Source organism: Apis laboriosa, unplaced genomic scaffold, assembly GCF_014066325.1.
Source record: "Apis laboriosa isolate Shangri-la unplaced genomic scaffold, ASM1406632v1 scaffold5_cov152, whole genome shotgun sequence".
In the NCBI taxonomy this organism is placed as follows: Eukaryota; Metazoa; Arthropoda; class Insecta; order Hymenoptera; family Apidae; genus Apis; species Apis laboriosa.
Window position 1 is genome coordinate 4214112 of NW_025223857.1, and position 15422 is coordinate 4229533.

Consider the following 15422-nt stretch of genomic DNA (forward strand, 5'->3'; position numbering starts at 1 on the left):
TAAAAATCATATTGATAGAAAATAAAAAATAAAATATTTTTAACATTAATAATATTTAAGAAAATTTCTAAAAATATTTTTGATATATGTAATATATAATGAACAATTAGTTGGTTGAATAAATTTATTTCTACTTCGGAATATATATATATATATTCACAAAAAAATTGCCAGAAGAGAAGCATTACACATTCTATTCTTTTATTATATAATATTGTTTATTTGGTCATAAAAATTTATGGTTTCTTATTTTTATGGATTTTTCACTTTGCGAATGACTTCAAATAAAAATATGAAAATAGCGATTATTTATTTTGAGCTAGAAGACTGTTGCTTATTTTTGGAACAATAATGTATTTCTGTATATAAATACATAGTGTAAATAACATTATATAAAATTCATAGATAAAAGAATATGCTGCCATATCTAGTAACTATTTGTAAAAGTTTTTTAAATAGATTTTTCTATGAATGTTTCATATAAATATAGTTATTTAATTTATAAGATATGATAAATATATTTTTGATGTATTATCTAATTATTAATTCCTTAATTTCTTGTTTTACATTTAAAAATTGTAATTATATAAATTTTAATTGTGTCAATTATTTCATTGTTTTGTTCATCAATAAATTTTTAATAAATTTTCTATTTCATATGTAATAATTTGTATAAATATGAAACAAAATCATGTTCATATAATATATAAAAATTAAAGCATTTGTAAAATCACATTTTAATGAATATTTTACCATGAAAAAGTTTTATGCATTTGTCAGCTTGTATATATCCTATGTTTCTTTGGTTTAAATAAAACACAATAAATTATAGTTGATAAAATACATAATGTCATACTTCCAAATATTACATAAAATACATAAGTATACCAAAATCCATCCCAATCTGAATAGAAATACCAAGATAATGTTAAAAACATATTTTGCATTAATACAAAAATGTAATATGGTAATACCCATTTATCTGCATATTTAAATTTAATTCTGTATTCAATTAAACTAATTATATACACTAATCCTAACCATAGATTAAGAAAAAAAGTAATAATGTCATAATATTTTGTATAATAAAAAAGATATATTAACATAATACCATAATGTAAACTAAGCACAATGGATAAGTAAAGTGGAAAAAATTCATAGAATACAGCAATAGTAAGTATCCGTGCTAGAATAAAAAAAAACCACCATAAAAAACTTAAAAATTTTCCTATAGGATCATCTTCTTCTAAACCTTTTGTTGAATATTTTCGTTGAGGAACTTTTAAATTTTGTATGATATTATTATTTTTTTTTGTTGCTGCAACAGATACTTTCTTAGTAAATGATTTTTCAGAATCTGAGTTTTCTATAACTGTACAAATAGAATCTGGTCTTGGTGGAGCTGGTACATCTGGTATAGGCAAAGGTATAACTGTAGTAATTCCACGTAAAGGAGTTGGAGGTGGTGTAATATATACATTTTTAGGTGGTAAAGGAGGTGTTATAGATACTTGACGATCAAGAGAAATATGGTCACATTGCTCTTTATCTTCATGTTGAACTTGTATAGATTCTTTTTGTTCTAGAGAATTCTCTAAAGTACTATTTTTTCTTACATTTGATAGTTTTAAAGGAGCTCTTTCTTCAAAATCACAAAATTCCTAATTGTAAAATTTAAATAAATATTTTAGAAGAATAAACTATTTTAATATATTATAAGCATAATTATATTTAATAATATTTTATATTAAAATACCTGAACACAATATTTTTTTAACCACATTGCCCATGGTAATTTTCTACCATTAATACGTTGACTTTCAAATCTTTGAAATGAGGTAGTTTGAATAGCAAGTATTACAATAGACATACTAATAGAAAGCACCTTTACAACTACTATAAAAAAAATTTTTTAATAGTTCATATTTATAATTTAATTAAAATTATATTGTACATTTTATAATAAATTAATATTATACCAGATTGATGACTCTGATGAAATGATGTTTCACGAAAAAGTAAATGTGTTTGAAAAAGAGCTTGAGGAGCTGCTTGAAACCATGCTTGTAAAAAAAAATACAATTCTATAGCTGCAGGTGTAGCTGCTATATTTAAAGTCTCTGTTCTCTCTTTTCCTGTTAAAATAATAGCTTCAATGCATAATACTATAAGACCTGCATACCTAGAAAAAATTAGAAATTATATTAATGAAAATTGTTAGTATTATTATTAATTTTAAATAAAAAATATTAATACCTATAAAGAGCAAAAAGAACAAAGCCCACCAACTGACAAAATTGAAGACAAAACCAACAAAAGATACTCTTTGTTAATTTATCATCATTTGACATCCACCAATCTGGTCTTGAAACAGTTAATATAAAATATGCAATTGCAGGTGCATACATGAAAGTAATGGTACAACAAGCCCATATTATATTATTTTCTTTGAAATGTTGAATAGCAACTACTAAATCAGCAGAAAAATGAATTATATATACTATACAAGTAATAATTGTTGGAATTAAAAAGATTAAATAAATTTGTTCAGTTGATTTTAAAGGAATTTGTAAAAATCGTGTAGATTTTTCTTCACAAATTGAATTTAAATTGTTTGCCATTTTTTGAGATTAAATAAATTTTTTTTATTTATTCATATTTTTTTTCTTTTTATATCTGTATCTCTTAATACTGTTGATTAAATACCTTGAAATAAAATTTATGTAATTAGTTGCAATATAAAGTTTTATAATATAATATTATTATGATAATATTATTATAATAATATTAAATTAAAAATACTTTAAATTATTTTTTACTTATCTTATAAAAAAATTTTCAATTAATAATGTATAAATAATGATAAATGATTTGTTTTTAAATGAAAAATTTTAATATTTATAAAATTTATATACATTACCATGAATGTGATAGTTGAAAATTAATTGCACTTTTACATAAGAGCAACAATATTCTTTTTCAGAAATTTTTAAACGAATCTTTTACTAAAAAATCAGATAAATTTAAATTATTGTAAAATTTTTTATTTCATATAATACAAATGTACAAATGTCGATAATATTTGTTAAATAGAACAAATTATTCTAATCAATTTGTCGATACGAGATTTAAAATTCTATGTACCAAATTGTTTCATGCAACTATAAATGCGTATATACTGGAATTATTAGTCAGCGTATAAAATAAAGTTGATAATTCGATAAGATTCCATCTCGCTAGTTTCTGATAAAGCGTCTTCAGATATGGACGCGTAGCGAATGGTGTATTACTTCAGAAAGCATAATCATAAAGCGCAGAGGGAATGTTGGAAGAAGAGGGGGAATGCCTTATGCAGGAGACATTGATCTTCTATACGTTTTAAAAATTATTGTACGATAACTATGTTTTAAATTATATATATTTTTATTTTTATGTGGAATTTAATAAAAAATGATTTAAAGCAAATAATATTTAATGATTTAGTAAAAATAATATATAAAGATAATATAATACATATCGTTTATATAATTATTATAATTATCATTTTTTATATGTTTCATATTTTCCATTCATTTTTCATTATTATTTTTAATTGGTTCTAAATCAGATAAAAATTCATTATATTGTTCCATAATATCTTCAGTAGTATTTTTACTTTTATCATCATAATCAGGTCCAACTGACCATAATGTTTCTAAATCATATTCTAATCTAGCAGAATGTGAAAAAATATGCAATATAATATTTCCTAAAGATAAAAGAAATATAATTTAATTTAATTATTTTAAGAACATAATAAATTATTTGAAACATAATAAAAAATATACCTAGATCTAAAGCTATCCAATCTTTTGAATTTTTCCCTTCAATTTTTACAAATATATCTGTTTTATGTTTTTTCAATTTATATACTTTTCGAACAAAAGAAGCAAGTGCTTTCATATGCTTATTTGATCTACCTGTAACTATAACTATGTAATCAGCATATGATAATTCAGAGGCCATTGAAGCAACAAAAATATTTTTAACATTATCTTTTTGTAATAATGATACAAGATCTTCTATTTCAAAAACACCATTTTTTCCACCTGATAAATAATTTCATTAATCTTTCATAAAAAAAAGTAATTAAATATTAAAAAAATCGTATGTATATAAATTCATTTTCACTTACGTTCTAAATTTATTCCTTTATAAGGATCATGATGTTCTTCAATTATTAAATCTTCTAAATTAACTTTTTCTTGTCTTTCACTAACATCAAAGATAATTTCTGCATTTTTATCTTCAAAAATTTTATGAGTAGTACTAATTGAGCCGATTAGGTTATGTGAATCACTTTCTACATTTTTATCACTGTTAAATTGTTTTTGACTATTATTTGAAAACTTTGTTATTTGTCTTACTTGAGAACATATTATATTATTTGCACAAAACTTGGAATATTCATAAAATAATTTTTTTGTTCGTAAAAAATTTGATAATAGAGTCCGCATGTTAGTTTGTACGTATAAAATTAGGTTACTGGACTTCAAGTACATGTACATCATAAATTTTATATTTAATCATTACTAATTTACTTATTTGAAAAAAGATAAGGTTAAAAAAAAAAGATTTTTATTAAAACGAAAATTATTAAAACCATTATTTTATTAAATTGTACAAGAAATATACACAAATGAATTTTTGAATAACAAAAATTATTTGTATCGATAATTCAATTAGTACAATTCTTTCATGCCAATCTGGTTGATGTTACTCTTATAACTGAAACAAAAATTAAAATTTATTTAAAAAAAAATTTTATGTCACATGAAATAAAATATAGATATTTATGCATGAAACATGGAATTTTTTTTTTAAATAAATTCATGTTTATTAATAATATTTTTAAAATTATATATACTTACGGAGGTTATGTATAAAATTTATTTAGACCTTGCACGCATCTTCCTCCTTTTACGTTTTAGCCTGCGCATTCTCTTTTTTCGCCACTGAAAATTGAAAATTTTCTAATTATACATATATATCTTATTTATTTTATTAATTTTTTTCTTTTTTACATTATAAATATATTTTGAAAATTTATTAAATAATAATATAACATGCTATATTAATAAATATAGTATAATGATAATTTGGAAAAAATAAATTTTAAGATTTCAAAAATATGTAATCATAAATTTATTAGAAAAAATATTAAAATTAATAGAAAATATTAATATCATCTTACCTTTGCTCTCATTTTATAGCTTTAAAATTTCTAGATTAATCTAGAATTTCTTGATTTTCATGGAATGCGAACAACTTCTTTTACGCTTTAATGCCAGTATGGAAGAGGAACATTTGCTTCTTTAGATCATGGAAACATTATATTCTTTAGTTTCTATATTTGCCTCTAGAGGGCTAAGAAACTTTGTACAGATATTTTATATGAAATAAAATATAAATTAAAATAAACAATTTTATAAATATATATATTATCACTATTTCATTTAATTAATTTAAGCTTAAAATTTATATAAATATAATATTTTTCTTATATATATTTTTTAAAAATAATATTTTGTATTTTTAAATATTTGTTTTTACGCGGGAATGTACGTTTATCCGTTTCCTTTTTATATATCTTTATTTTCCCGCGTTTAAAGTATTTTTCTGCAAAAAACTTGAGGATGCACTAATTCTACAATATTAGTATTTAAAAGTTTTGGAAGTGCTTTATTAATAAATTAATAAAATATTTAATTTAAAAATTTATTTTATGGATTGAAATTAACAAAATAATATTAATGAATGTGAATTTAATTCAAATTTTGAGAAAATTATTTTTCTTTTTAAAAGGTTAAGGAATAATAAGAAAAAAATGTTAAATATTTTATATTAAACAGTGTTAGTGTTACAGAAAAAAAAATTGTGTGAAAATTTTATGTCAGAAATTTAAATAGCTAAAAATGACAAGTATACAAACAACAATTTCATTTAATGTACGAAAGAAATGTTCGTTTTATGGAAATAAACATACTGTAATGAAAGAAGATTTTACTAATGCAACCATTAGAGATTCTTCTTATAAATATACACCAACTGTGAGAAAAGTTATTACTTTAAGTAGTAGTGAATCAGAGTCAGATTTAGATTCAGATATAGAAAATATAATAAAGAATAATATAAATGTCCATGATAATACAATCAGTATACAAACTCCTCAATGTATAAAAAAATCAACTGAATCTGATGGTATGTAAAAAAAAAAAATGAATTTTATATAAATATTTTTTAAATATTTTAAATATTTTTAATAATTATATATTTTATAAAATTAGAAATGATATATTTTTTAATATATTTCCTCAGAAAGTAATGGTTCTACTCCTCCAAAACAAAGAAGAGTGGATAAATCATTTTCATTAACATCTCCATCTACACCTTCTACTCTTTTTGATAAATTAAATTTGATATCTTCTTCTAATAAGGAGGAAAAATTATGTCCTAAAAGATTATTTGGATCAGAAATATATCGTAAAGCTCGTAAAGCTTTACATAGTTCAGTACCTCAAAATTTGCCTGGCAGAGAAAATGAATTACGAAAGTTAGAAGAATTTATAGAAAAACATTTGAAAAATGAAACATCAGGTTCTTTGTATGTATCAGGACCACCTGGTACTGGAAAAACAGCATGTCTTTCAAAGCTCATATCAAAAGTTGAATTCAAATCAAAATTTAATATAGTTTATATTAATTGTACAACTATGAAATCTGCTGCTACAATTTATATAAAAATTAGTCAAGAATTAGGTTTATCTATATCAAAATCTGGAAGAAACAGTAAAGTAGTTATTGAAAAATATTTAATTTCAAGTCATAAAATGTTGCTACTAATTTTAGATGAAATAGATCAATTAGAAAGTAAAAAACAATCTGTTTTATATTCTATTTTTGAATGGCCATCAATAAATAATTCAAAATTAATTTTAATTGGTATTGCCAATGCTTTAGACTTAACAGATAGAATATTACCTAGATTACAAACAAGATGTGAATTAAAGCCAACATTGATTCATTTTTCACCATATACAAAACAAGAAATATATAATATAATATGTGAAAGATTAAATGAAGCAAAAGCATCTGATTTATTCACTAAAACTGCAATACATATGTTATCTGGGAAAGTTGCTGCTGTTTCTGGTGATATTAGAAGAGCATTAGATATCAGTAGAAGAGTAATAGAGCTTACTGAATCTCATAAATTAGCACAAATTTTACAACCATATAATGGTATGTACAGAAGTGAAATAAAAATAAAAAAATAAAATGCTATTTTTTACAAAAAAACAAAATTAATTTTTTTTTTATAAAAAAATTTTTTTAGAGATAAATATGACTAAAAAGCAACAGACTACAATAGATCAACCAGTAGATTTGAAAGATGTTATCACAGTCTTAAATGGTGTTTATGGTGGATCTCAAAATATTGAAAAAGAAGAAAGTACATTTCCTTTACAACAAAAATTATTATTATGTTCCCTCTTGCTTATTTTAAATAAAGGGCGAAATAAAGATATAACAGTAGGAAGAGTAAGTATAATATAATTTAAATGATTATTTGATCAGAAATTTTAATATTGTGATAATTATATTTCAGTTGCATGAAGTATACAAAAAAGTATGTAAGAAACGGAATATTCACGCTGTTGATGCATCTGAATTTTATAATTTATGTTCATTGATAGAAACCAGAGGTATCTTAAAATTAATAAAAAAAAAAGAATCTCGTTTGGCAAAAATAAATTTGGAATGGGATCAAGAAGAATTAGATGCAACATTACAAGATAAAAATATGATGGCAGAAATCATTAATGATATTACTTGTTTATAGATATTATTTAAACAATTAGGTGTCTTTTTATATTTTTTATAAATCTTAAAAAAATATATTGCATTTACTTAACAAGTAGTGAATATTTCAAAATAGGTTGTCAAAATTGTAGCATGTAATTTTATATTATATTTTTATATTATAATTAATATGTTTAAAATAATTTGTATGTTGTACACTATTGATGTAAAAATATGATAATTTATATGTTTTTAATTTTCTCATAATGTTGCATCTTTTTAAATTTTTACAATTAAATAACTTACATTTTTGTTTTAAATTTTATTTCATGAACATTTTCTTATATTTTAATAAATTTAATAATTATTAATTATATTTATTGATATAATAACTTAATTGTATAAAAAAAATTACATGTACAAAATAGAAGAATATATATAAAAATATAGTATGAGTATTGTTTTTCCTCAAAACTGCCATCTACTGGTAAATGTCAACATTTACGAAATGCTTTTCATTATTCCGTTTCTTTTAATGGTGTTAGAAGTTTAAGTTTTTGGAATATCATGTCTTCGGTACTTGTACCTGAAATTCCTGCGCCCGGATTTTCTTTTGATCTTTGTCAACGGTAATCTATTTTATTAAAATTACAATATTAATAAAATTTTTAATATTTGCATAAAAATAAAAAAGTAAAAAGTAATTTTTGATGCATATAACCTCATAGGTTAATATTGCTGCGTCATTATTTAATAATATTTTTTTTTTTTTTAATTAATTTTACAAGTTTTCTAAAAATATGAAATGCTATGGAATTCATTTAAATATATTTCTTTTAGAAATAATTTTCTGATAAAGAAAGGATTTCAAGCACCTAAAGCTGTTAAAACAGGAACAACAATTGCTGGGGTTGTTTATAAAGATGGGATTGTTCTTGGTGGTGATACAAGATCAACAGAAAATACTATAGTAGCTGATAAAAATTGTAGTAAAATCCATTATCTTGCTGAAAATATGTAGTGAGTATATTTTAAAAAATTAATATTTTTAATTATTCTATATATATAAATAATATTATTTATTATTCTAATTTGATAATTAATAGAATAATCTAATAATTATTTTTTAAGTTGTTGTGGTGCTGGAACTGCTGCTGATACTGAAATGACAACTCAAATGATATCCAGTCAATTAGAATTACATCGTTTAAATACTAATCGTATGGTACCAGTTTGTACTGCAAATGCTATGATAAAGCAATTATTATTTCGTTATCAAGGTCATATTGGAGCAGCTTTAATATTAGGAGGTGTTGATTTAGATGGACCACATTTATATTGTATTTATCCTCATGGATCTTCAGATAGACATATGTATACTAGCATGGGTACAGGATCATTAGCTGCAATGGCTGTGTTTGAAAGTAGATGGAAACCTGATATGACAGTAAGAATGTTTTATATGTTTTTATATATTTATAATGTATAAGTTTATATTTAATTTTAAAATATTTCTAGGAAGAGGAGGCTAAAGAATTGGTAGCAGATGCTATTCGTGCTGGTGTATTTAATGATTTAGCTTCTGGGTCTAATGTAGATTTGTGTGTTATACGTAAAGGTTCTGTTGATTATTTACGACCTTATGATGTTGCTAATGTTAAAGGACAGCGAAATATATCGTATCGATATAAGCGTGGTACTACTGCAGTACTTAATAAAACAGTTCATCCTATAATTATCGAAGGGGAAATTGTGCGTAGAATTGAAGTAGAACCAATGGATACTTCATCTTAAAATGTATATCAAACAATGTTAAATTTACATTTGGATATATATGAATTTTCAATAAAAAAGTCTTAATCAAAATACTTAAATATGAAATTGTATATTTTTTAAATTGATAAAATTTTAATTTCAAACATCAGAAATATATATAAGGAGTATTTTTTTTTATTTTGACTTTATATTAATTATGGTACAAAATCATAATAAAAATTAGAATACGAAATTTTAAAAAAGTCCTGCCGATTGTTTTAGTCTTTGTCTTTTCCAAGTAGGAAGTTTTATAAATTCATTTGGTTCCATTTTAAAAATTGCAATAAAATTATCGAAAGTAAGATGCATTTCTTTATGAGCAACATCAACACCAGATGGTAAATTTTCCGGATCATCTTTCAGGATAGAAAGAGGATACTTCACATAATTATCAAAGTCGCTCGATGATTTTGTTAATGTTTGTATTTTCGGTAATAATTTTTTATCTTGTAAGAGTGTGCAAAATATTTCAAATGATTTGTATTCTCTTAATAAATTATAATTCCAATTATTGAATAGTCCAATAAATGTTGAAGGTTCCAATCCTAAAAAAATGAAATAAAATTTGTTTTTCTAAAGTAAATTGTTTCATTTTATAAATAAATTTACCATACCTTGTTTGATTATAGAAATTATTGTATTTCGATCTCGACCAGCAGGATGAGTGAACAAAAATACCATTGCATCATGTACATATTCTTTTAATGATTTAGAAATAGAAGATTTTCCAATCCAAATCCATATTACATTTCCAGCATCTAACAACCAAACAGCTTCTGGAAGAAGACTACATTGACCAAATCCGAGAACTTCTTCACCAACAAATGTTTCAGCGTCTGTTAAACATTGGTATAAATGTTTTTCAAGTTCTTCTTCGTCATTAATAACTTCTGTACCGTAAGTGCCTTTACCTTAAAAATAAAATTTTTAAAAGAAATTAAAAAAATAAATATAAAAATATATTAAAACAATTTCTAATTGTTTAAGATGTGTTTAAGATCTTTTATTTTAACCTCCAAGTTCTGCCCAAAAATCATTATTTTCATTATTTTCAGTTATCAGAGGTGCATTTCTGGGTGCAAGGCGTCTAGATGCTTGTCTAGCATCGCCAGTACTTTTACCACCACACCATACTACAGGTGAATTAGAAAACAGAATAAAAACTCCGCTAGAATCAAGGCTACTAGATCTAAGAGGACGCTCAACTGCTTTTGATGTATATGAAGTAGATCCAAACACTCTAACAAGATATTTTTCTGGAGCTAAGAAATAAATGTTACATTAGGGAAAATTCAATTAGAACAAAATTGTAATTTATTTATTTTATTACTTACGAAAATCACGATGCCTTCCAGCTAGTATTTTTAATTTTCCATCATAAATTTGTAATAAATGAGGTGGTTCTCTTCCTTGATATGCTTTTACTAGCTGTCCAGCAGTATTTTCTGCTAAATGACAAGCTACTTCTAAAACGGCTTCTCGATCTGCATTTATAGAATGAACTCCTTCCCAACAATAAATCTGTAGTATTATATCATTTCAAATTTAATAATTAAATATAATATAATAATGGAAATACATTTTTAACATACGATTGTTCTACTCCTACGTCCTTGTCCATATTTGTAACACATTACGTAACAAGCTTCTGCATAGTATATTCCTTTATCGTCTATCTGAATCATTCCTTCCTTATGAGTTACTCTCCAAAGAGTTCTTTCACCAGATCCATCATCTACTAATTGACAAGCAGTTGCCATTTTAGGTCTTTCGTTCATATAATCAGGATCAAAATTAGGTGGTAAAGTAAGCGGTCTTATTTTTGTCGAGCTCCATCCTCTAACAAGAACCTTCATTTCTGTTGGTTCATAAGTTTCAAGCGCTCTTCCAACTAATATACCATTACTATAATTTTTTTTCTTTCCAAATCCACGTGCATTGCGGATCGTTTCTAATTTTTCTCGAGCATTCACATTACTTCCTACCCAGGCCCAAACACCAGCTTCACCTCGATCAATCAAATAAACGGCTTCTGATGTGAGATCTGATCGAAGAATCGGTCCAGATTTCAATTCCGCGACTTTGTATTTACCAGATTGTTCACTGCATTTGTATAGCTTGATTGGACTTGGCATATTGACTCGATAAAGGCGATCAGGTTTAACAACTCTTGTAGAAGGATCTAAAATATTAGCAAATAATTGTCTATCTTCTTCTAATAGAGTCTGTTCATAACCATCATCAACAATGATGATACGACCATTATTATTTTTTTTTCTCATTTCTAGGATATTGACTGCATGTCGTTTATGCAATGGATCCGATGATGATCCCAACCAAAGGAATACAATATTCCTGTATTTTATTATTTTTATATTATTATTATACCATGATAAAAATGATTGATAATAAAATTATTATAGAAAATTTTCAATTTTTTACGTACTGTGATAAAACGTCCACAATGATAACATCTCTTGAACTGAAATAATCCCAATGGACTTTCTCAAGTTCTGTTAAGATAGGAATTGTTATACCAGTTACTCTATGCAATCTACATGATGGTGTTTCGAAATGAAAATTTTCGATAATAAGATATTGGCGAAAATAAGCCAGAAATCTAGGACTTTCTCGTCCTTGTGCCTCTCTCGATAGAATTGTGGCAGATACTTGTGAGTCCAATTCGGCTGCTCGAAGGGCGGCTGCTCCAGAAATAGTTGAATCGCATGCAGATCCGATCCAAAAATGAATTACACGGACTGTTGCAGTTGATTTTAATTCCTTGCTCTATTTAAATGATATAAAAATATACTTTATAATTAAAAATATATTAATTTAATTTATTTGAAGAAAAATTTTTTCTTTTTAAAATGGTAATATTTATATAATATTATTGTATAAAGAAAAAAAAAATAATAATAGAGAAATAATCATACCGGCATTCCAGGATAAGGTAGTGGACCGTCTTTTGGCGATACTGCGTAAATAATATATGCCAATTCCGAAAGAAAATATCCCATATTATTTCCTGTAACGGCTGTGATTCGTAAGCCCTGTTGCATGGATATTAAATTTGTTGATTTTATTTTATACTTTTACTCTTTGTGTTTTTCGAGAAAAACATTCTAATTCAAAACAAGATAACTCTACAGAATGTTAATTTTAAATTGAATATTTTTATTAGTATTAGAAGTGAAAAAAAAAATTTCAATGGTTTTGAAACATGCATTTAGTGATAAAATAATATCATAAAGATGATATGAAGATTATTTTGATAATTTTTTTATCATTATATTTTTATCATTATATTTTTTTTTTTTTACAAATTATTTCGTTATTTTTTTTTCTTGATATTAATAATTCAGAAATAATTCAGATATTCGATTTAAAATCAATAGCTTATATATATGTATATATCTTTTTCTAATATACCAAAATATAATAAATTATATTATTTTTTCTTTCTATGTTACCTCGATTTTCCAAATGCGAAACGTGCTGCTGTTCTTTGGAACATTCTTAAAGATTTCACCGTTAGAATCATCGGAACGGTAGCTTCTATCATCCTGAAGCACACCATTGAAATCTGATGTTTAAAAAACAGTTTTTTTTATTTTCTAAATTTTATTTGAATAATTTACAGTAAATTCCTTTTTTATTCGAATAAATTCGTAAATTTTATTTTATTTTATGTCGAGATGTATGTAATATATATTTATAACAGTTCAGTAATTATATTATATTATTATCGCAAATAATTATTAATTTCTAATATTAATTTCAGAAATATTACAATAAAATAAATAATGTTCATGATATTAAATTGATATCAATATAAATATCAATAAACAAAAATTAGAAATAAATGATACGAAAAATTAATCAGTGAATATATTATAATTATAATTTCGATAATTCTCAAGACTATACTATAATTCTCTATAATTCTCTATAGTAATATCGATTTTCATTTCTTTTTCATTTTTTTATATTTTTAAAATATCATTTAGTCTAAAGCATTTAAATTATGAAAATAATGCATTATTGTTATATTCTTTTTTTCTTCACATTTTTTTTACGATTATTTCTATTCTTTATCTTTAATTACACACCGGATCTTCAACTTTTCCTGATAGTTCTGACATTTGTCACTATCGATTTTTCAATTTTCGATCGATTTTATTTTTTATACTACTTTTTCGACTTTCCGTAAATTATTATTATATATTTTAAATGGGTCAAACACTTTTTAACTAAATTGAGAATCGTGCATGAATTTTGCAACAGAGAAACGCGATCAGTGCTCGTACTGACGATTGCTGGCAGAAAACTGGGGTATGAGAACTCACGAGAGCGAAGTCCTCGGAAGGATTTAATCGCAGGTGATTCGTGTGTATGTTCGTATATATTACTATGTAAGCTACTTTGTATTTATAATCACAATTGAATAATGTAAAGTAGTATAATTTATAAAATAATTATCTGTTTTCAAAAATTAATTGCCAGATTTTTTTCATATAAATGATATTTTTAGTAAAGCAAGACATAAGTACGAATAAGTATTACAGAGAAATATATTGTTTCCGAAAAAAATTACATAAATAGCAGAATTCATATTGAAAGAATATCTATGTTCTTCAATTTCAGTAATAAATTGATAATAAAGTATTAGTAATTCACTTTCTTAAAAATATTTTTGAATTATAAAATTTTATATTGAATTAATCTACAAAGTTTTTTCATTTGTTACAATTATTTTGATTTATTTATTTATTTTTTTTTTTTACATATTTTTTCATGTAATTGTTTCATTTTAATATCACTGATTTTTCCTAAGAACCGATCTGCTAATTGTATTATTTTTGTTTTCCATAATATATATATTGTCATTTCTTAGGTGTAATATATTTCAACATCGATGAGGTAACACGATGTTACCTCCGACTTTCCGCTGATTGCCGTTAATGCGTGAATCTGTGTAGGTAATGCAAAGTGCAGCGCTCTCCACATACAGAGGTATGCTATTGTCTTTACAAATGCATCTCCGCGCTCATTCATGCCCATACATACGTATATTATGAACAGTACGCATGTACATATGTTGTTTGAGCTTCGTTTGCGACGATTATTTATGACAGGAAGTGGTGACTATACTTGCTAAACGCCCACCAACCTGTATAGTTGATTTCTCGCAGTTTTTACGCGATGAAATGAAAATTTCCAAATGTTTAAATTAATGATGTTTTGCGAAATTTAAAAATAATCTTTTTTTTTCTTTTTTATTTCATTACTAATTTGTGAAATTATAAAATACAATACTATATTTATTAAATAGAATAATAATTTACATAGAAAGAATTGAAAGAATTGTAAGAATAAAAAAAGAAATATATAATATTCTATATTATCATTATGTATAATTAATAGCTTAAAGATAACATATTATTTTACAAAGATTAAGAAATATCGTTTTATGAAATATCGTTTCTGAATAAAGTTTATTTCCTTGGCAAAGAAAGAAACGATAATGAATGAATGGTCAATTATTCTTATCGTTCCATATCACGATTGTCCTGATTATTCTCGCAGCTTTGGTTTCATATAATTACGTTTCTCTACATACTCACCCGTCTAGAGAAATCCATCGTTCTTCTTTCCTTGTTTTTCTCTCACGTCATTTAAAGGAATGTATATTTGTGGCGGTACGCGCGAAGAAGTAGGAGAGAAGGCGTTTGCTGCGCGGTAACACCGTCTAACTGTACGTG

General features: G+C 24.4%; 5 protein-coding genes across 6 annotated transcripts; 2 read left to right on the forward strand and 3 right to left on the reverse strand.

The window, feature by feature from the left end:
* Positions 1–694: 694 nt before the first annotated feature.
* Positions 695–3498, reverse strand: LOC122718325. Its single transcript, XM_043943268.1, has 6 exons — positions 3145–3498; positions 2921–3005; positions 2257–2706; positions 1980–2182; positions 1757–1896; positions 695–1661 (listed from the first exon to the last, which is right to left on the reverse strand). The coding sequence occupies exons 3-6, from the start codon at positions 2619–2621 to the stop codon at positions 777–779; spliced, it is 1593 nt and encodes a 530-aa protein (XP_043799203.1). The 5' UTR covers positions 2622–2706; positions 2921–3005; positions 3145–3498; the 3' UTR covers positions 695–776.
* Positions 3499–3500: 2 nt separating this feature from the next.
* Positions 3501–4531, reverse strand: LOC122718326 (mitochondrial assembly of ribosomal large subunit protein 1). Its single transcript, XM_043943270.1, has 3 exons — positions 4175–4531; positions 3828–4088; positions 3501–3748 (listed from the first exon to the last, which is right to left on the reverse strand). The coding sequence occupies exons 1-3, from the start codon at positions 4494–4496 to the stop codon at positions 3570–3572; spliced, it is 762 nt and encodes a 253-aa protein (XP_043799205.1). The 5' UTR covers positions 4497–4531; the 3' UTR covers positions 3501–3569.
* A 1337-nt stretch (positions 4532–5868) lies between these two features.
* LOC122718324 (cell division control protein 6 homolog) lies at positions 5869–7921 on the forward strand. Its single transcript, XM_043943267.1, has 4 exons — positions 5869–6240; positions 6358–7281; positions 7376–7581; positions 7649–7921. Exons 1-4 carry the CDS (start codon positions 5955–5957, stop codon positions 7880–7882), a joined length of 1650 nt encoding a protein of 549 aa, XP_043799202.1. The 5' UTR covers positions 5869–5954; the 3' UTR covers positions 7883–7921.
* A 396-nt stretch (positions 7922–8317) lies between these two features.
* LOC122718058 (proteasome subunit beta type-7) lies at positions 8318–9716 on the forward strand. The gene is made up of 4 exons (XM_043942735.1): positions 8318–8471; positions 8683–8862; positions 8974–9289; positions 9361–9716. The coding sequence occupies exons 1-4, from the start codon at positions 8410–8412 to the stop codon at positions 9634–9636; spliced, it is 834 nt and encodes a 277-aa protein (XP_043798670.1). The 5' UTR covers positions 8318–8409; the 3' UTR covers positions 9637–9716.
* Positions 9717–9736: 20 nt separating this feature from the next.
* LOC122718243 (villin-like protein quail) lies at positions 9737–15384 on the reverse strand. 2 transcript variants are annotated; one of them, XM_043943123.1, is made up of 9 exons: positions 15285–15384; positions 13131–13223; positions 12594–12710; positions 12104–12444; positions 11250–12012; positions 10992–11178; positions 10671–10919; positions 10272–10493; positions 9737–10202 (listed from the first exon to the last, which is right to left on the reverse strand). In XM_043943123.1, exons 1-9 carry the CDS (start codon positions 15300–15302, stop codon positions 9853–9855), a joined length of 2340 nt encoding a protein of 779 aa, XP_043799058.1. In that variant the 5' UTR covers positions 15303–15384; the 3' UTR covers positions 9737–9852. The 2 variants fall into 2 exon arrangements, with proteins under 2 accessions (XP_043799058.1, XP_043799057.1); XM_043943122.1 differs by having other exon boundaries at positions 10272–10568.
* Between the last annotated feature and the right edge of the window lie 38 nt (positions 15385–15422).